Here is a 22,866-nt window from a genome sequence, read left to right as displayed (position 1 = left end):
CCAGCACACAGTTCCGCCAGTGTTACCGCACAGGTCGGCAACACAACGAGGTGATGCTGCCTGCTCAGGCTCTCAAGGTGCTACACCAGGTTTACATGAGGTTGTACTGTAATGACTCATGGTTGATGTTTGCAGCTGCTGCCTACCTGTTGGTGGCGTTGGTGCCCAGCACACAGTTCCGCCAGTGTTACCGCACAGCTCGGCAACACAACGAGGTGATGCTGCCTGCTCAGGCTCTCAAGGTGCTACACCAGGTTTACATGAGTTTGTACTGTAATGACTCATGGTTGATGTTTGCAGCTGCTGCCTACCTGTTGGTGGCGTTGGTGCCCAGCACACAGTTCCGCCAGTGTTACCGCACAGCTCGGCAACACAACGAGGTGATGCTGCCTGCTCAGGCTCTCAAGGTGCTACACCAGGTTTACATGAGTTTGTACTGTAATGACTCATGGTTGATGTTTGCAGCTGCTGCCTACCTGTTGGTGGCGTTGGTGCCCAGCACACAGTTCCGCCAGTGTTACCGCACAGCTCGGCAACACAACGAGGTGATGCTGCCTGCTCAGGCTCTCAAGGTGCTACACCAGGTTTACATGAGTTTGTACTGTAATGACTCATGGTTGATGTTTGCAGCTGCTGCCTACCTGTTGGTGGCGTTGGTGCCCAGCACACAGTTCCGCCAGTGTTACCGCACAGCTCGGCAACACAACGAGGTGATGCTGCCTGCTCAGGCTCTCAAGGTGCTACACCAGGTTTACATGAGTTTGTACTGTAATGACTCATGGTTGATGTTTGCAGCTGCTGCCTACCTGTTGGTGGCGTTGGTGCCCAGCACACAGTTCCGCCAGTGTTACCGCACAGCTCGGCAACACAACGAGGTGATGCTGCCTGCTCAGGCTCTCAAGGTGCTACACCAGGTTTACATGAGTTTGTACTGTAATGACTCATGGTTGATGTTTGCAGCTGCTGCCTACCTGTTGGTGGCGTTGGTGCCCAGCACACAGTTCCGCCAGTGTTACCGCACAGCTCGGCAACACAACGAGGTGATGCTGCCTGCTCAGGCTCTCAAGGTGCTACACCAGGTTTACATGAGTTTGTACTGTAATGACTCATGGTTGATGTTTGCAGCTGCTGCCTACCTGTTAGTGGCGTTGGTGCCCAGCACACAGTTCCGCCAGTGTTACCGCACAGCTCGGCCACACAACTAGATGATGCTGCCTGCTGAGGCTCTCAAGGTGCTACACCAGGTTTACATGAGTTTGTACTGTAATGACTCATGGTTGATGTTTGCAGCTGCTGCCTACCTGTTAGTGGCGTTGGTGCCCAGCACACAGTTCCGCCAGTGTTACCGCACAGCTCGGCCACACAACTAGATGATGCTGCCTGCTGAGGCTCTCAAGGTGCTACACCAGGTTTACATGAGTTTGTACTGTAATGACTCATGGTTGATGTTTGCAGCTGCTGCCTACCTGTTAGTGGCGTTGGTGCCCAGCACACAGTTCCGCCAGTGTTACCGCACAGCTCGGCCACACAATGAGGTGATGCTTCCTGCTGAGGCTCTCACGGTGCTACACCAGATCTATATGGTGCTGCTGCGACTGCTGAAGACTGCCCGTCTCTACACAGAGATAGCTCAGCACGGTTCTAGCAAGCTGTCTGCATACTTCACTCTGCTCAACTACTTCGCCATCTCACGCAAAGAAAAACTCATGGTAGCAATCAGAAATAGTAGTAATAGTCATAAGTAATGAATATAGTATATTCTTGCAATTTGTAATAATATTCTTTAGATGAAAATATACTGTTTGTAAGACATATTATGGATAAAAACTAGGTAAAAAGTAAATTTCACTCTACATATTTTTTTAGAATTCATTTCCTACTATTGGAACGTTAGTTATTAATAAATAATAATAATATTACCTTCTTCCGTTCCAAATGATTATAGTTATTTCGTTTCGTCAGCACAGTGACATCCTCAGGTATCCGCTATCGCTCCGTCTTGAATATATTAACAACTAGCTGTACCCGCGGGCTTCGCCCCGTTTAACTTCATAAGTATTCGCATGGCTCATTCACGTCCTGGTTGAAGTTCGTTCGCTACGCTCACTCACCTTTTGGTTGGAAATTAGCTGTTGTCATAAAAAAAAATAATAATAATAGTGCTGCACCCTGTTGGTAATCCTTGTAACTTTTATGCTATTGAACATCATAGAACATAACCAACTTGTTTAATTGAAACAGATGTTAAGATTCATTAATTACTTTTAAATATGAAAAATCATAAGATTAACGTGGGGAACTACAGAGCCACTGGGGCGGAGCCCGAAAGGGTTTTTGAGATAAGAATATGCTTTAATGTTAATCGGGAATGTGATCTATCATCATGCCAAATTTCAGCCCAATCCGTCCAGTAGTTTATGCGTGATTGAGCAACACACACACACACAAACATACACACAAACTTTCAGATTTATAATATTAGTAAGATAATGACTGTTTTATGTTAATATATTCAAGACAAAGCGATAGCGGATACCTGAGGATGTCACTGTGCTAACGAAACGCGTCGTAAATAACTATAATCATTTGGAACGGAAGAAGGTAATATTATTATTATTTATATTTTTTTGTTTTTAATTTTGCGCAACTGCAAATTAAATTTTTTTACATAGCCAAGCAGCCAATATTTTTCACCTCAGTACATTCCATTAGACTACTAAATTACCATTACATCTAATCCAACCAGTATTCTTCTAGAATTATACTTAAAAGTGAAGTGAAATAGTAAACAATCGCAATGCTCGTTAAATTTTAATGCCTTTAAAGTCTACACTATATATACATTTTTTTTACATTTTCTTATTTATTTGTTTTTTTTTTTTAATTTTATTCTTTCTCCTCGTGCTAACATCTTCAGACTTATGCCACTTCAGACTGAAACATGAACTAGGTTTACTCTAAAGGCATCGATTCACTTTATTTTAACATTTTTTTCAACTAGCATTGCAATTATTCACCCAAACAAAACCTGTAATACATTAATTAAATATACTCCAATTTATATTATTCCTGACGTACGTGCCCCCTGATCACAAAACACCAAATTCATTTACCCTAATTTTTAATTTAGCAAACATTTGAAATTGAAAATTTTATTTTAATTCATTTCTGCAAATTTTCACTAAGTTCCATTTTGGATTAATTGTAACTTGTAACTAAATTTGAATTTCAACTCCACCACGTGTTTGCCGATTACGATTTTACTGGTTGAATTCCGGCGTGTTGTCGCGTGTTGCCGGCTCACGTGTTCCTACGTGTATGATGAAGGAAAATGAACTTTTTGTTAAATTTTGAACTGGCTGCGATATAGATGCGGTTTTATGTTGCTCTGCTACCATTATTGAAGCGTATTACTATAGTTTATAGCAACGGTACTGGACTCATAAGGATCGTTAAGGCTCAATATAATCAATCTAGTGTTTCTAGCGACATTCTGAATTGAATAATAAAGATCTAAAATTAATTACTGAGCCAAACCACATCCATATCACAGCCATTTTGATGATCTAATAATTTCTAATGCAACTAATTAAATATAATAAGGAAAAGAACACTGAAAACTTCCACTCGTACCTTATGGGTACGAGTGTGCTCAAAGTATAATTTACATATTAAGCTGAAATAAAATTATAGTTCCCTAACCCCTTAATCCCCCCCTTTACTGAAAAGTTATAACATATTCTTGAATATCTTATACTAAGGAAAACTTATCTATTCGGCGATTCCAGCCTTGACCATTGAAGTCCGTCCACACGCCCTGGTATCCGCCACCCGACTCCGACGCCCTCCCCGCGCTTCATACCCCCCCCCCCCTAGTTCTCCAGCGATCAGCTGATGTACCGTGACGCGTCTCCGCTGTGACGCGAGCGTCACAAAAGTTAATATTAATTCTTCTTTGGAACTATCTATCAAGTACCATACCAAATTTTATACATTAATGCACTGTAAACAAATTTTCTGTTTGATTGTTTTTTTGGCTATACATCAAGTCAATTTCAGGGTCTGTTTACAGTTTGGACCTTACCTTCTCGACCTCTGGCAGCTGTTTCACCCTAAGCTGTCTGAGCCTGGGATACCCGTACATCACAACAAGCAGGCTTTACTCATGTTTTGGTACCATGTTTGTACCGACTGCCCAGAAAATGTACAGCTCATCCTGCAGAACGCTCACATCATAAAAAACATTGCCTTTAATTATATATTGTAAGTAAACTCCTCATGTTTTATTTTGACTTACATGATACTTCCTTAAGTCAAGACTATCATTTAAATACCAAACAAATAGTTGATGTCACATTTCCATTACAATATTTGCTTTATGAAGTGTTGGTAATGCCAGTTAAAAGCTATCATTATTTCTGAGCTTTTCTAAATATTATTAGATACATAGTGTGTCTACCGGTCACGGAAGTCACTGATTTTACTTAGGGGTCAAGGAAGTCTCTGAAAAGAAAGGGATTTTCATTTTAAGCTTCCAAAAGTCACGGAAAAGTCGGGCTAACTAAAACAAAGTTTCTCAAACCTGCCTTTTGTTTTGCACCTTGCTGCACACAATGATTAAATTCATAGTGCAGAATCAGAGAGATAATATGTTAAATTGTCAGTTTATTTTTAGTGGGAGGCATGGGGTAGTGAAAAGCCCAGATATATATTATGATAGTTTTCTCTTGACTTTCTTAAACTCATTTAATGAGGCTTTTCCAAAACATCTCAATTGCGAGGGAGTAAAGACAAAATAAAAAAATTGGATTACAAAAGGGATAAAAACTTCAGAAGAAATAAAAAACATCTTTCTAAATCTAAATTTAATAGAAATCCTAAATATTTAGAATATAATAATCTAATGAACCCCTCTCAATTTAAATTCCGGCCTAACCTTAACACCCAAAGAGCAGTAACCGACATGATCAACAATACTGCTGGGGCCTGGGATGGAGCATAGCAGACTGTCCGAGTGTTGTGTGACTTGTCCAAGGCCTTTGACTGTGGCCAATATTTCAGTATGTAGATGACAGCAATCATTTGCAAAGAGCAAAAAGGTGTCGACATTAATCACACTATCACCAGAAAGCTCCATTCTCTTGAGGACTGGTTTACTGTCAACTGCCTCTCCATGAATGTATCCAACACACAGCTGATACAATTCTCTGCGTCCAATATAAAAGACAAGATCACCCTAAATTCAAACTCAAATTTGATAGTTTCTCAAGATTCAGTTGATTATTTAGGAATAAAAATAGACTCGCATTTAAATTGGCAAACTCACATTAAAAATTTATCAAAAAGACTTAATTCAGCTATATTTGTGTTGCAAGTAATTAGAGATACAACAAATTATGACACACAAAATTGCAGTATATCATGCTTATTTCGCTTCAATTATGAATTACGGACTTATTTTATGGGGATCGTCTAGTTAAAGCAAAAAAGTGTTTATTCTTCAAAAAAGGGCGATTAGACATATAGCCAAGGTTCCTCCAGATACACTTTGCCAAGAATATTTCAGTCAATTCAAAATTCTCACTTTATACAGCTCTTATATTTATTATACCGGGTGTTTCAAAATGACTCACCCGGTTTCAACGCTTTATAACTTTTATACTATTAAACTTACCTCTATAAAATACACATCAAACGAAAAAGCAACTCAAAGAGTTTATGCCTACCAAAGACACATTATTTAATAAAATCGATCCAGCAGAACTGTAGATTTAATTGTACAAAGTTAAAAAGTAATCTCCAACTTTTTTTAACTCTAGAAATTTGGAGGTTACTTGACGTTTTTGCAAATAACTTTTAAATGGTGAGGAAATCGATCAAAGTGGAAGGTAATAAAATTCCCTACAACCTACTATTATTAATTTCTTGAAAATACTCAATAAATGTATTCTAAATTTGCCTTAAAATAAAAAAGTGTGAAATTTAATGTTTGCTTCGTCTGTTGTCTACATTGAAGACGGGGATTTTAATTTTTTTTTTCATTTTTAAGCAATTTTTGGTACCTTTCTTGAGTATTTTCAAAAAATGCATAATAGTAGATTGTAGGAAATTTTATTCTCTTTCGGAATATTACTTTCCACTTTCGTCGATTTCCTCACCATTTAAAAGTTATTTGCAAAAACGTCAAGTAACCTCCAAATTTCTAGCGCTAAAAAATGTTGGAGATAACTTTTTAACTTTGTACAATTAAATCTACAGTTCTGCTGGATCGATTTTATTAAATAATGTGTCTTTGGTAGGCATAATCTCTTTGAGTTGCTTTTTTGTTTGATATGTATTTTATAGCGGTAAGTTTAATAGTATAAAAGTTATAAAGCGTTAAAACCGGGTGAGTCATTTTGAAACACCCGGTATTTCTCTGATGGTCAAAAGTAACTTGGATACACTTATGGAGAGTCAGCCCTCTCACAACCTTGATACAAGATACAAAAAATTAATGAAACCAATGCAACATAGACTAAAATTATTTCATTTATCCCCACAATATATGGGACCGAAAATTATTTTTACTATTCCATATTATGATTGTTGTTTTGTTACAATAGATTTTAGTTTTATGACAAATCACCTGTCAATCATTGATGTAACACGATGATAGTAAAATATATATATATAATAAAAGGAAAAAAAAGAAATAATTAAAATATTTTCCAAGAGTTGTATTTAACCCAAATAAATAAAAGTTGTATAGGTACCAATAGTTCTTTCTTTGGTACAATCTTTGACTGTGTGTTCTGGTATGTTAGAGCAGACCATGAGGACCAGGAGGTGGTGCTGTTCAATCGTGCCATGTTGCCAGCCTACTACGGTCTGCTGCGGCTGTGTTGTCAGCAGTCACGGTCCTTCACCAGACAGCTGGCCAATCACCAGAACCTCACATGGGCATTCAAGAACATCACACCACACCCCACACAGTACGCCATGGTACGGGCAATCCATTCTTTGTTTCTTTCTAGTTTATTTTTTGTAATGGTAAATTTCTTTTATTTGGGGGACTTTCCATCACACATAATAAAAGAACATTACAATTTCATATTTATGGCCCCTGAACTATTTTGTTCAAGCAAAAACAGGTTGTACTTTTAATACTTCCGTCAATTACTTTACGATATTACATGGTATGGTATATTGGCCTACCAAGAAAAAATAATTCCAGGTAGTTGACAAAAAGTTTAAAATTTATTTTATATTTCAATCCTAATAGAGGACTTTTTCAGAAAGAAGTGTGTTTTTACTTCTTTTTTACTAATGTCCTACTTTTACATTTGAAGACGCTGGTCTCTAACTTGAATCTGTTTACACATTGCTTCAGGCTAGTCCTAGAGAGTCGCAACACTATCACATAGATAAACTCCAAATAGTAAATCACAAATGTTTGTGATTTACGGGATTTGAGCCCGGGACCTCAGGGACCAAAGCCCGGTGCTCTACCACTAGACCAGCTCGCTCTCTAGAAGGAAATAGTAAAAAGATTTGACCTAGTACTTTGAGAGTCAGGGAAATCAAATGAGAAATGCTGTGTAAACCCTGATTTATTTTCAGGCTGTGGATGAACTGTTCAAGTTGATGGCCCTGTTTGCTGCCAAGTACCCAGATAGCACAGAGCATGAAATCATGGAGATAAATGCTTTTCGCAAGCAGACTCTGCAGCTATATCTTCAGGTAGTTAATAGATTTACATTTTTATACGCCACTGCCTTTTAAATTTTTTTTTTAAATATTGGTTTGACAAGCATTTGTTCTCTTAAGATGCAAGTTAAAATTGTTTACCATCTCCTTTTACTAAAGAATGTTCTGTCTTTTTTAACAATGATAAATCAATGGTTGTATTTACTTTACTGTAAATCATTCTACCATTATAGTTGTTTGTTTTTAGCGAATTTCCCTTATAGGGAATAAGCTATTACCTCATGGTAAGACCTGGACCCGGGACCGATTTATTTTTTCGTTTTGAGGTCCCTAGAGGCCAAAAACACCATCCGTTCAAATTCATATATATGTATATATATATATGTGTCCGTCAGCACGATAACTCGAGCAAAAATGATCCGATTTTGATGAAATTTAGTACAAACGTGTAAACCTACATTTATTCGAACAAGTTCACGAACCAGCATGATCGGACTATGGGAAGGGGGGTTTATGGGGGGTTTTATGGGTTAAAAATAGGTTTTTCCCATTTTTGACCCTAAAAACACAAAATTTTACAATTTATTTCCAAACCATTTTGTAGAGCTTAAAAAAACAAATAATTTAGTACATTGAAGCGTTATTGTGCGCCTAATGGTTACAGAGAAAATTCCAAAAAATTGTTAATTTAAAATCCCTATGTTATTCTTATGGAGAATAAGTCAACTGTTGTAGTTTACTTGTTTATGAACATGTTTTGATCGAATTACATTCATTTCTTACTAAACTATTAACATAAAAAAACCACCTTTTTACCCTCCCTGTTGCAGCAAACCTAAGTACTCGTTAAACTAATTCTATTTAAATAGGGAATAAATATGATATTTTTAAGGAGGCATTTTAATGTGAAATCCTATCAGGCTAATGGAAATTCGCTTAGTCTGCAGGTTTGCTGCGGCGGGAGTATTTTTCCTTTTTACTATAAGTTCTATACAATTTTAGTGAATTTCTTTATAGGGAAGTAGCTATTACCGTAGGTGGCACGGTAAGACCTAGGCCCGGGACCGATTTACTTTTTAATTTTGATGTCCCTCGAGGCCAAAAAAAACATTTGTTCAAATTTTTATGTATGTATATATATAAAGTTGATCTAACAACAATCCAATTGTTGGTTTAACAATGGATAAACAAGGTGTCTCCGATTGTTTGTAGATCAACTTGTGAAACTCGCAATGTGATTTATCAACTATCGTGTAAACATTGTTCAAAAGAATACATTGGCCAGACTTCAAACTCTTTAAGAGTTCGAATGACAGGCCATCGTTTTGATATGGTATATGGAGACAAAAGAAAACCAATCTATAATCATGCCGCTCACCACAACAAAAATTTTGAAGGCTACTATACCCTTAAAGCCCTTCACAAAGTAAACACACATCAAAACCCTAAATGCAACCAACCGATCTTAAGAAATTCTTAATTGGCTCAACAGTTGGGCTACTTAAAACAAAGTTCCCCACTGGTTTAAATTTAAGATAGTAAAAAAGTGATTCAACTCAGCTGAATTTTAATTTTCTTTTAGGCTGATTTTATTTTTCTTTGATCTATACTCAATCATATTATGTTCTCAAAATTCAACTATTTGTAAACTGTTCATATTTATTTGTTTTGTTCATTTTAAAATTTTTCATTAATTTCTCTTAACTAGTCTTGAAAAATCCTGAAATTAGTCTTGAAAAGTCTGGAATTAGTCTTGAATTTTATAATGGAAATAAACTAGACACCCTGATACTATTATATTAAAAGACATTGTGTGATATGATAAAAATATTAAATATATATACAACTATTTTACAATATTAACAAGTTTTTTTAAGTTACTTTTAAAAGCCAGGACCCCCAGCTGTTTTAGGTCCAAGGGGAGATCATTGAGATAAACTTGAATGAGTTCCCGAACCAGCAGGATCGGACCATGTAAACTGGGTTTTATGAGGGGTTTTATGGGGTAAAAATTGGTTTTTCTTATTTTTTACACTCAAAACACAAAATTTCCCAATTTCTTTCTAGACCTTTATAAAGAGCTTAAAAAAATAAATAATTTAGTGTGTTAAAGTGTTTTTGTACGGTTATTGGTAACAGAGAAAATTAAACAAATTTAAATTTAAAATTCCCATGTTAAGAATAATATGGGAATTTTAAATTTACAATTTTCGAGAATATTGTAAAATGTTGTAGTTTGCTCGTTTATGGATATATTTTTATCAAACTTGGCAAATTTATTTATTTTATACTAAGCTATTAATATTTTACTAAAAACCACACTTAATTAGTCTCCTTGTAGCAGCAAACCTAGGTACTCATTAAACCAACGTTTTTTAAATCGATTTAATGAAAATCAATTCAGACAAATGGAAATTCGCTTAGTCGGCAGGTTTGCTGCGGCAGGGGTATTTTGATTATATTTTGTGAACTTCAATTAGCTACTTAACTATGTTTATCACCTTATTTTATTATTAAATCTTATGCCTATGACAATTATTTATTATATGCAATATAAATTAGCTACTGAGTCCAAAGTAGATCTTTCTCAGGATGTAACTGTTATGTTTGGAAGTGAGCTCTGTAACAACTGTGTTATTTAAGGATTGTATATTAATAGCCCGTTATTTTGTCTTATAGTTCCTTGATGGTCGTTCGTCATGGGCCACCCTTATTTCTGCATTTAGAATACTAGTAGAGAATGATGAAGATCGTCACTTTGTACTATATAATGGTGGCCTACAAATGTGCTTTGAGGTAAGTTAACAATATTTCTGCTATACATTTTCTGGCTGTAAGTTTTTTTTATTTATTAATCAGTAAGTTTGTAATACAACTGATCTAAACCTTCAATTTTTTTTAATATACAGTAACTTAGTTGGAGCAAATAATATTGGGAATAAAATAGAAAAGAGACATATGGTAAATTACACTTTTAACAATTAGGGTAACCAGTAATAGAAAAGGCCAACAACCTCAAATGCTAATTAATATACAGTATGTTCAGTAGAATTCAGATCTGTTGAACATTGTCATGTGTCTAAGACCCTGGGAGAGTAAACATGTCAGAACTGTGTAATTTGTTCCAGTCGTTCCATACATTGCACGTGATGTACCATGAGGCAACAGCATGTCATGTCACTGGGGACCTGCTAGAGCTGCTGACTATCCTGGTGGACCTCATCAAGTGTCTAAGATCCTTCTGAGAGAACAAACATGTCAGAACTATGTAATAATTTGTTCCAGTTGTTCCATACATTGCACGTGATGTACCATGAGGCAACAGCATGTCATATCACTCGACCTGCTAGAGCTACTGACTATCCTGGTGGACCTCGTCAAGTGTCTTAAGACCCTGAGAGAGCAAACATGTCAGAACTGTGTAATTTGTTCCAGTCGTTCCATACATTGCACGTGATGTACCATGAGGCAACAGCATGTCATATCACTGGGGACCTGCTAGAGCTGCTGACTATCCTGGTGGACCTCGTCAAGTGTCTAAGATCCTTCTGAGAGAACAAACATGTCAGAACTGTGTAATAATTTGTTCCAGTTGTTCCATACATTGCACGTGATGTACCATGAGGCAACAGCATGTCATGTCACTGGGGACCTGCTAGAGCTGCTGACTATCCTGGTGGACCTCGTCAAGTGTCTTAAGACCCTGAGAGAACAAACATGTCAGAACTGTGTAATAATTTGTTCCAGTCGTTCCATACATTGCACGTGATGTACCATGAGGCAACAGCATGTCATGTCACTGGGGACCTGCTAGAGCTGCTGACTATCCTGGTGGACCTCATCAAGTGTCTAAGATCCTTCTGAGAGAACAAACATGTCAGAACTGTGTAATAATTTGTTCCAGTTGTTCCATACATTGCACGTGATGTACCATGAGGCAACAGCATGTCATATCACTCGACCTGCTAGAGCTACTGACTATCCTGGTGGACCTCGTCAAGTGTCTTAAGACCCTGAGAGAGCAAACATGTCAGAACTGTGTAATTTGTTCCAGTCGTTCCATACATTGCACGTGATGTACCATGAGGCAACAGCATGTCATGTCACTGGGGACCTGCTAGAGCTGCTGACTATCCTGGTGGACCTCATCAAGTGTCTAAGATCCTTCTGAGAGAACAAACATGTCAGAACTGTGTAATAATTTGTTCCAGTTGTTCCATACATTGCACGTGATGTACCATGAGGCAACAGCATGTCATATCACTCGACCTGCTAGAGCTACTGACTATCCTGGTGGACCTCGTCAAGTGTCTTAAGACCCTGAGAGAGCAAACATGTCAGAACTGTGTAATTTGTTCCAGTCGTTCCATACATTGCACGTGATGTACCATGAGGCAACAGCATGTCATGTCACTGGGGACCTGCTAGAGCTGCTGACTATCCTGGTGGACCTCATCAAGTGTCTAAGATCCTTCTGAGAGAACAAACATGTCAGAACTGTGTAATAATTTGTTCCAGTTGTTCCATACATTGCACGTGATGTACCATGAGGCAACAGCATGTCATATCACTCGACCTGCTAGAGCTACTGACTATCCTGGTGGACCTCGTCAAGTGTCTTAAGACCCTGAGAGAGCAAACATGTCAGAACTGTGTAATTTGTTCCAGTCGTTCCATACATTGCACGTGATGTACCATGAGGCAACAGCATGTCATGTCACTGGGGACCTGCTAGAGCTGCTGACTATCCTGGTGGACCTCGTCAAGTGTCTAAGATCCTGTAGGGAAAGCAAAGATGTCAGAACTATATTCCTTGCATGTAAGGATTGGTCGGACATTCTTCGCAAACTGGTAACATTGCTCAACACTTACAACTCTCAGGATATGCGCAACCTATGCATAGGTAATCAATTATTCTGTAATATAATTTGACTTTCTGTAATTTATTACTAATGTAAAAAAATCTGATCTCTAAAGTTATAATGGTATAATAAACATTTACAGTGTAAAGAACAGCAGCAGTCTTATCTGTTATTCAACTGGCCTAAAGAGCTTGATGAAAGTAGATGTTTTGAGATTTGAACAATTTCTTTGAATCGTATAAACATAATGTAAAATTCTACCAAAAATAAAAAATCACTTGATTATAGGGAAATGTGAGATAACTAAGGATTCCAGTGTACTTAATACTTCAGGTACTGCTTCAGTTCAATTACCTGCAGATTAATTAAATATTGCTTCGTGGCCTCATTGGTCTCTTTTTTTGGCGAATTCACCCTTTAGGGAATAAGCTATAAACATTATCTCAGGGTAAGACCTAAGTATAGGCCTATTCAGGACCAATTTACTTTTTCCGTGCAAAGGGAAAACACCATCCGTTCAGATTCATTAATATGTCATTTCAGATATGGAATAATGCTAAGATGTTTTAGGAAATATTTCAGTGAAAATCGAAACAGGGAAATGGAAATTGGCTTAGTCTGCAGGTTGTGTGATGTTGTAGACCTACTGAAGGAGCTGGTGCTGCTGCTACCAACAGATGTGCTGGGCGTGCTGGTCCCTGTGCTGCTCCACTGCCATGCTGCGTTCCAAGACAACAACAATGCCATGCCCATGGGACCTTACTTCCCCCGCCGTGGACACAAACTGCCCTCCCTTAGTCTCAAAGGCAGCGCAAGACCTCTGCGGCCGATGGTGCAGATGGCCGTCCCTCACAATCAGATTGATGTCGCCAAGGTAAGTTGCCATTGCCATATTGGCAAATTATCAGATAGAATCAAGGACATCAGCTCTCCCAAACTTGAAACACAATATGTAAAGGATCAGGATGCTGAATTCAGCAGTTTGTTTATAGTAGTATAAGATGGAAACATAAATAGATTAACATACCTTACGTCTTCAATCCTAAAATTAGTCTATGGCGACTAGTTTCGAAACATCAAGGTTTCATTGTCGAGCCTCTTGCCTCTTAAAAATATTGGGACATCTTGTCATCGTGATTATAGTACATTTAACAGATAAACATGAACACGGACACAAACTATTTACAAAAATGAATGCACGGTGAAGATGTCCCAATATTTTTAAGAGGCAAGATGCTCGACAATGAAACCTTGATGTTTCGAAACAAGTTGCCATAGACTAATGTTACGATTGAAGACGTAAGGTATGTTAACCTAGTTATATAGTCAATAATCAATCCAGGAGGCAATGATGAATAAAAAGATACTTTTATTTTAGTCACATAACAAGATAAAGTTAAGTTTTTAATTTTTAAGAAAATGAAATCGTCACAGGCAGCAGCGACCTTGTAATCAGTTAAGTGGAAGACTGGACTCACTGATAAGTTACTGATAAGTTTCTTTGTACACTGGCCACATGTACTGGATAAAGTGGCCAGTTAATTTCCAAGCCAATTTTGTATCCATTGTGTGTTTTTATTGGAGGAAATAAATTCATTATTTCATTTCATTATTTCATAAATAAGATGGAAGCCATTTTGGAAGCTAACTTGTAAAAGTAAACAATTCACAAAATGTTACCATTATGAGGTAGTGTCAAGGATTACTATTATATTGTTAGTTCCCATTTGGCCTTAGAAGAATATTTCAGTTCCATATTGTACAGTTCCATATCTAAATACTATCACTACAAAATTTGTCTTTTTATTACATTTTAAAAGTAACATATTAAAATTATCCCACAGGTAGTTTAACCCATTGACGCCGGAATATATGTTTTTAAATTCTCGATTAATGATTTGTTAAGGTTAAATCCTTTTATTATCATATTTGTACCTATATCAACATGATATGTAGATTTTGAACCAAAATAAAAGCCAAAAGAAAAAAATCTGTTCTCTCCACCTCATTTATATTTATGTAAAAAATAAGGAAAACAGGTGTTGTGTGCAATCCTTATTAAACTTGTTAATGCTGTCAACTTCCACCTAAGTCAGACACAATTTATTTAAGGTGCAAGCCAAATAAAAGCAAGTTTGTTTAAGGTGGCAAGGACCTTCCACTCCAGCCACATTAGTAAGTTCAGTATGGATTGCACACATATGGGATTTGAACCCGTAGATTTAGAAAGACCTCAACGCTACTCTCGTCAGTGCAACACCTTAGCCAACTGTTGGTCCAACGGGTCAATCGCCACTGTAAGCACACGTCACTAGGTCTTCTTGGCTAGATTCTACGTACTACTTGAGAGCCAGTGGGTTAGCAGTACGATTATCCCGCAGCAAAATGCAGTGACAACTGACAAGCTGCATTAGTAAATCATCGTCAATGTATTTAAGGCCAAATGTGTCCTTTCTACCCACGCTCATTTACTTACCCTAGCTTTATTTTGCTAGTTAATTTTGATTATGATCCTGTAGCAAAAAGAGTCCAATTATAAAAAAACTTTGAACAGTGTAAAAGGTGTTTTGTGTGCAGGGTGTAGATCCGGAGTATGACCAAGCTCTTCACCAGTTCTATGCTCCTTACCACAACTTTGTGGACGTCATGTGTCGTCTGGCCATCAACAACAACTGCATGACTGAGAATCTAGTCAACCTCAGTGCAATGGTGGGTTTTGAGGCTGTACCATTGCATTTCACCTTCTTCCCCAAACTGTGGCTCGACATCCATCAAGCTCAGGTAAATTTACTCCTAAAAAAAAACTTAAATAATGCTATAAACTAAATTCTAGACCAAAACTCTAAACTCCCAGCGGGTTGTATTGTAAGCTATTTTAGTCATGTATGTTGAGTGTTTGTTTTATAAATATGTGTATAAGAACATGTAAAAACCTTCATATGAATGAAGTGATGTTCTAGTCCGGATGATGGTTACATATTAATTCAAACTTGTTTTTTATATAACCATATGTGATAACCAATAACACAGGTACCTAAACCACATATAGTAAAAAAAATTTGCTTGTTCTAAAAATGTTGATATTTTATCATTGTGGGTGAAACTCTATCCAAACATTATGTTTAATCCCTATGCTGGTGTCAGTATATTTTTGACCAAAAGTTAGAGGTGTAAGAGCGGCTTAATTTTGTGCTGAACTGAGCCTAGCTTATAAGAAAAAGCACTAAGTCAGAATTTCGTGCTTGGGCCAAGCTTTTACTGTCATAATGTTTTCCCGATCACAGAACGCCAAAATATTACATGTACAACTGTAATATTAATTTCATTTTGTAATGAATTTGACACTTTTCTTATTTTTAAAGCCCCCAATCAATTTCAATGAAGAGAAAAGTTTGTTGTATCCTGGTGCAACATAATATGATAAATGCCATTAAGAAATTCTTGGTGAAAAGACAATTCCCCTAATAGCGGCCCAATAGGCTTGTTCGCCGTATGTGACTGTATTTGTGTGTTTTCAGAATGTGGATCGGAAGTACATCAACATGTTGACCAACAGCAACTACTTTGCTGATTATGTAGAGTCTGTGCTGTTAGACGAACGCCTGTCACTAAACATCAACATTATATATGACTTCCTGGCTACATACTTCCCCAAGGTATGTTATTTATTATTGACACTTGTTGTTCTTGTTTTTTGGAGTTGTTTATGAATCACATATGCTTTAAATGTGTAGTACCTAGAGTGTTATGTAATAGTTTTACACAAATTTTGTAGCTTACGTAGACTGCAAAATTATTTTTCCCCAAATAATACCAATGCTTAATTTTCTTTAAAACATAGTGTACTCAAGTACCAATACAAGTATGCAAACGTACACATCTTTACTGTTTTTTTTATATATATGTTTGTATGCAGAATGTCTTCAATCTTAAAATGGCAAGAACAATTTTTATCAATAAAGTATTATTAATACTTATAAAAGGGAGTGTTGCACGACGTCCAATGATATAAGTCAGTGTCAAAACTTCCAAAATATAGTTTTTGAGCTGTCTCCCTACATTTAAATTTAATAAGTGACGTCGTAAGAGAGCTCAAAAATGATAATTTGGACGTCGTGACACTGACTTATACATTGGACGTCTTGGCCTTTGAACGTTGTGCAATGCATCCTTTTAAAAGGCAAATACCACTGACTGACTGATGATCTATATATCTAAAAAAGTATACGACCTAGGATTTTCAAATTTGGCAATTCATGTCATGCAAACTATTCTATTTATTATCTTCGCAATTATAAGTAAATAGAATTAGGATATATAATTTTGGTACAATATATCATCAAGGTGATGCTTCAAATAGCACTATGGCTAGTGGGCTCAATTAAGTGCTTATTCTAGTGTTATGTCTATATATATATATATAATACGTGAAGCTGTTTTTTGTTAACGCAGCTCCTCCCTTATTTGTAGACCATTTTCAACGTTTAAGGTGTCAACAGATTCGTCTCAATATGTAGATTTGCAATAGGTTTTAGAATTTTAAAATTCCCACCCTTAAGGGCGTGAGACCCTCTCAAAGGTCGGGTTTTCCCCATAAGAATTATACAGAACAAATTTAAAAACAAAAAACAGCTGTTTATAAAAAGAAACTCCTTAGCTTTTTGGGAGTAAATATTAATGTTTATAATATTGAGTAGGTTAAGACCACGTTAAACCGGTAATCAGTTTTGTAGGAAGAACAGAAAATGACTCAAGTTCAAAGAAGAAATATTTAAAACGTGAGTAGGAGACAATTAATAATAAGATATCTTATGCGTACGAGGAGAGTACAAAACGAGAGGCCTGGTCTAACAGACACCCATCCAGATACACATGCACTTGGTGATATGAATAATATTTGCCAGTTCTGCTATACATCGATGGTTCTGCTATGCAACTCACTTTGGAAGTGAAAAAATATACGAAGCACATAGTGTTGTCACGGTGGTAAAGTAAACTTGCCTAATGTCAGATCAAATGAATGCATGCAAGAAATGTTTACTTCTGACACAGACAAAACAAGATATTTCAAAACATTTAGTATAAACTATGTTAATGCCTTGACTATGATGAGTTCAAGTAGTAAGATTATACCAAATCTTGGCGGACCTTATGTTTTTATTGTAAACTTTTGTATTACTCGCTCTACTTCAATTGAGAAAAAACGCAAATGGATTGTTTACTTCTAGGTTATGTTGCCAGTTCCCCGGAAAAACTTATACAAGGTTTATTGACTGAATTTACCAACACAATCCAGACATTTAAACAGGGCCGGATTTCCCAATAGGCCCGGTAGGCCCGGGCCTATGGGCGCAAGGTCCCAGAGGGCGCACGGCCGAGAGGATTTTTTTTATATCTAAAAATAAAAATAAATAGTCATAGTTGATAAAAAAAACTCTGCCTAGTAAAACATTGTGATTCTGAAATTCATAAGAAGAAATAATTGTTAGGAAATTTAAACTATTTTTCAGAATTATGCATCAATTTCGTTACAAAATGGTAACGAACATTGGTTATACGGGAGTAGACTGTAAGGATTTTGACGTTGACGAGCGCCCAATGGGTACGCATCGCGTTGCCACTGCACTGGGCCACTATGCTGGCTCAGGCTCGGGCTCTCGGCACTGCACTACTGATCAGAGTGATTAGGGGCGCAAGGGTGCTAGACATTGTTACCACTCTCACCTCTCAAAACAAAAGTTATTAACTAATCTATCTGCAGGATCAAGTTAAAATATATATGTAATATGTTGTGTTGAATATTAAAACAACGATGAATTTACATTTAAAATTAACGAAAAAACATTAGGCCTGTATGCATCTCAGTTTGCATTAGATATTAGAAAAATTCAATACCCTTCAAAGCACCATTAGTAATTTTCGGGAAGGATCGGTATGGTTGGCTGGGATATAGCTCTGTTTTGCTTTGGAAATATAACCTAGATTGCAGTACGACCATAAATTAAATATAACCATAGATAAAACATAAACTCAAGTCGACTTCTTAATTATGACATTGTTCAAAATTTTTTCATGTATAGTTCATGTTGGTGACACTGGACGTTAGTTTTGACGTAATTTTGTTTCCTTATTTTAGGGTTAGTTCTATGGTGTGTATTTTAATTTCTTGTAATATAAACAGGAGACAAACTATTTTTTATGATTAGATCGTTTTATTTTGGATAGACTAGGTTTAAACATGGTTAAAATATACTCCTTAAATAACAAGAATTGTTTTCAGCTAATCCAAAATTATGACAAATCTATAAAGGAGTGTTTAATCTATGGTATCACGTATAGGCTACAGTATGGAGTTCATGTTTTTTGGGCCTGGAATTGGAATCAATGGCTATGTTTTTTTTTTGCAGGAATGCTCCGTGGTTTTAAGTTGTTTTGTATCAGTCCCACGGCCCCAAACGTGATCATTTATTAAAAGCACAAAATTGCTAAAAGTGTTTAAGATGGCATTTTGTTAAGGCTAAACGAGTCAATTATAAAAAAAAGAACTTGGATTGAATCTGACGAGGAGTTTTATTCAAGCACTTAACTTAGGCCTATGGGCATGATAGTTTTAAAGGTTTGAAGGAAAGTAACTGTGACCAGACTAGGGGGCGGAAAATTATTTGGGCCTAGGGGCGCAAAAATGCTAAATCCGGCCCTACATTTAAAGTCAAAAATAAGAAGTTTCAACAACTCATTTGCTATTGAAAGTTTTAGTGGCAATATTAGACCAAACATAAGTGAAGGAATCAGTGTTTATGTATTCAACGATCGAGTTGTTACGGTCAAGCTTATTTTTATGATTTAGGAAAGGCAAATAATATACGCTGTTCAAAAAGAGAATTCGAAAATTGCTATCCAAATCTTATAGCTACAAGAGCTATCCAACCTATTTCGACAAATGAATCCATATTTTCAAAACGTTGGGACAGGTATTTAGAGAAACTCCACTGAAAAACGTGAGACTGACAGACAACACGATAAAATACGTTAACCAACTTTCAATGGTGTTGGTTCTTTAATCTATTCAAAGCAGATTACGACAGTCCAGTTAACAATAAATGGAGCACATGAAATGGTTGATATCACCTCACTTTTCAGGGTATCCACGAAGAAAATTTGTTTGATTAGGGGGATGTCTCAAATCAAAGAAATAAAATGACCCAACTTAAATTACTAAACACAGGTTATCAGTAGGCCTAAGGCAACAGTTTTCTTCGATTCTCAATGCTTGAAAAACTTTGTTGCAACATGTTAACTCGAATTGAAGCAGATCGCAGATTTAGCATTCATTATAAGTTTTCAATTAAAACTGAGAGCAGAAATAATGTAGGTGAACCTTGACGCAAACAGAGATATTTAAAATTAGTTTCTAACAAGTGTTTAAACAACTCTAAGATGTAGCTACACAATTACTTGAATTTAAGCATAAAGTTTTCCTCGGCGTTATGTTTCATACTATGTGGCTCATTGAGCCGCATGTATATATATATTGTGTCTAGTATATATATATTGTGTGACTTTCTTTGAAAATGTACAAGTTGTTAAATACCCGAAATACTGCTTCTAAATTATACAGTTCGTAAAATGTTGAAACTTGAAAAGCCTGTAAGATGGTTTTACATGGACTTCTTAAGGGCACCTTGGCTATAATTATAATTGTCTAAGCCTGAGACATTTTTAAAGAAGGTATTAGAGGTACCCAAACACTTTACAAAACCGTCCAAACCCATCTGATTTGTGAGTGTGCCTGGAATAGAACCCGCGCCCCTCTTGCACTGAAGGCTAGGTACATACCCTCATGTCCTTGTGTCACAGGTAGCTCCACAAGTGCTGTCTGACCAGACGTGTCAGTTGATGGAGACTCTGGTACACACACTAGGCAAATCACTTGACACTGCCAACCTGACCACAGCTGCGTACAAGCTGCACGGAGACCTACGAGCGTTGTCTCTAGTCTACAGTGTGCAACTGCCTGTGGTACCTCCTCCGGATCTGCCTCCCATACTGGACAAACTACTGTCCAAGATCAAGGACAACTTGACAGGTATCAAATATACACACACAGTTTTTGAAAGATATTGAAGTTTATTTTATTTTAAGTTTGATTAAATTGTTGCATTTCATTCTCATTATTGTAAAACTACTTCAATGATCAATAGTGCAAAAAATACTGTGAAATGGAGGAAGCGATGTCGACATCATCAGTAGCACAGAAAACCATGCGGTTGGGTTATAGTAGTATGTTTTCTGTGTCAGTAGGTACAACATTGTGCAAACCTGCTTTAGGCCAATGCTGTTAGGAAAATTAGTACCAGTATGGCCATGAACCTTGAGGTTAATTTATTAAATTAATAACCTGTACTTTAAAATGTTTATTTTTCAGATGAATCTCCTAGTAAAAGACGAAAAACAAATGAAGAAGATCAAGCTAAAAAAGATAAAGAAGAGACGCCTGAGGAAAAGAGTTGTATCCCCAGTGAACCTAGCTGTAGTGGTGGGAGTGAAGCGAGTTGCTCAAAGGAGAAAGACAACATCGTAGAGGAGGGAGGTGGGAGTGGCTTACCTAGTGGGAGTGGGAGTGGGAGTGGGAGTGGGAGTGGGAGTGGAGAGGTGGACTGGCTAGAGCGACTACAAACTACAACAGTAGCACTTGTAGCAGCCTTGCAACAGAAAATAGCACACGAGGAGCCCACCTAGTGTACAAGCATTCATTTCTATGTGTGTAAATCAATCAATGTATTATAATTTTAGAAAATATTTGCTTTACATAATAACTTGAATTTAAGTTTGTGCTGAATTGGTGATATTTTAAAAACATATCAGTTTAGTGTTACCGTTAATGAGTTTTAAAGTTTTCTTTCTAGTTATGAAACTTGGTTTAATTTATTTATTGAAAGTTTATTTTATGAATTTTGTATTCAAATATCACCAGAGCTGTTGTATCAACAGTAGAGGGCCAAACACTTGACTCTGTATGATTTAAAAGTAAACGTTATTCTTGAAAAGTTTAATCTCTTATGTGTGTTTGGATGCACATACAATCTTCTGCTAGAACTACTGAAATACAAAAAAAAAAAGGTTACTGACCTATTGCCAATCCACCCCATGATTTCTCGTGGATGACTAGTTTCAAGGTTTCAACCCCATTTTCAAATCCTTTTCATCGTCAAACATAATCTTTCAGCACTTGTCGTTGTCAAAAAATACTTTATGCATAACAAACATACAAACAAAAAACATTTAAATTTACAAACACGCGCGGCCAGCCAAAGACTGCGGAGTTTGATATGAGCGTATTTTACCCGATGACAGCTTGACGACGTTGACGTTGACCTTGTGGGAGGGTTATGAGCTTTTATCTCTTCTATTGTATTTTAGTTTTGCTACTCTGTCAAATAGAATGTTTGAGCCAAAATTTAACTTCTCATTCAAAACATCATATGGAACAATAAAAGATATAAACAGCTGACACCTCTCTCCCAAGATCAATGTCATCAAGCCGTCATCGGCTACCTACGCTCACATCAAACCACCATCAAAGCACTTGGAGTACAGTTTTATCCTTGGCCGTCCTCGTGTGTTTTTAAATTTAAATGTTTTTTGTTTGTGTGTATTAGGGGTGTGCAAAGCAACAAAAGGTTTTCGATTTGAATCGATGCAACTCGATTTGAAGCAATGCGGCATTTTTCTATTCATACTTGTCAATGGAGTGAAGTAACAATTGGCTAATTAAAATTTACCACATTTGTGTAATGCAATTTTTTTTTATGTGGTACTAGGCCTATTCATACATATAAAATATATTTTAGATGAAAAAAACAAAAAAAATTTATTTTCAATCAAATTAGAAGAACATGTATTGCTGGAAATGTCAGTGAGCTGCTTTACTTGCCTATTTCATAAGTTTTACTTGCAGATTTATATTGCTAAGCATGTTACCTATTTTATAATATTGATTTTACAAATAAAGATATGTTTTTGTGTAAACAAATAAAAACATTTGCAAGATTTATATTGAAACTTTCAATTGGTTCAAATTGAAAAATGAGAGGATAGAATCAGACCTACAAACTACAAGGAATACATAGCAGACAAGAAAAATACCAAATTTATCAGTCTAAAACATCAAGTATCAAATAACAATTTTTCAGACCTGTATTTATTTTTAGAATGATTTTGGAGTGACTTGTTTTAGCTATTACAGTAGTAAAACATGTCTCACACTGCTTACACTAAACAAAACTTCTCATCATTTGCAATATAAAAAAAAAAT

General features: G+C 36.5%; 1 protein-coding gene across 1 annotated transcript in view; it reads left to right on the top strand.

The window, feature by feature from the left end:
• LOC129001589 (ubiquitin carboxyl-terminal hydrolase 34) overlaps window positions 1-21,604 on the top strand; it is a 101,887-nt gene extending 80,283 nt beyond the window's left edge. Inside the window, exons 51-67 of the mRNA XM_054428945.1 lie at window positions 136-1,176; window positions 1,291-1,341; window positions 1,456-1,709; window positions 4,073-4,263; window positions 6,807-6,984; window positions 7,603-7,722; window positions 10,369-10,485; window positions 10,818-10,931; window positions 11,282-11,419; window positions 11,744-11,827; window positions 12,051-12,134; window positions 12,358-12,592; window positions 13,193-13,425; window positions 15,129-15,332; window positions 16,070-16,207; window positions 20,409-20,637; window positions 20,977-21,604. Coding sequence (XP_054284920.1) covers window positions 136-1,176; window positions 1,291-1,341; window positions 1,456-1,709; window positions 4,073-4,263; window positions 6,807-6,984; window positions 7,603-7,722; window positions 10,369-10,485; window positions 10,818-10,931; window positions 11,282-11,419; window positions 11,744-11,827; window positions 12,051-12,134; window positions 12,358-12,592; window positions 13,193-13,425; window positions 15,129-15,332; window positions 16,070-16,207; window positions 20,409-20,637; window positions 20,977-21,290 — 3,725 coding nt within the window. The 3' untranslated portion in view covers window positions 21,291-21,604. The remainder of the gene's footprint in view (window positions 1-135; window positions 1,177-1,290; window positions 1,342-1,455; window positions 1,710-4,072; window positions 4,264-6,806; window positions 6,985-7,602; window positions 7,723-10,368; window positions 10,486-10,817; window positions 10,932-11,281; window positions 11,420-11,743; window positions 11,828-12,050; window positions 12,135-12,357; window positions 12,593-13,192; window positions 13,426-15,128; window positions 15,333-16,069; window positions 16,208-20,408; window positions 20,638-20,976) is intronic.
• The last annotated feature ends 1,262 nt before the right edge of the window (window positions 21,605-22,866 follow it).

The sequence above is a fragment of the Macrosteles quadrilineatus genome, unplaced genomic scaffold, assembly GCF_028750875.1.
Source record: "Macrosteles quadrilineatus isolate MER2022 unplaced genomic scaffold, UCM_ALF_1.0 Scaffold_1__1_contigs__length_201487025, whole genome shotgun sequence".
NCBI classification, from domain to species: domain Eukaryota; kingdom Metazoa; phylum Arthropoda; class Insecta; order Hemiptera; family Cicadellidae; genus Macrosteles; species Macrosteles quadrilineatus.
Note: the sequence above shows the minus strand (reverse complement) of the source record. Positions and strands in the feature narration are given on the sequence as shown.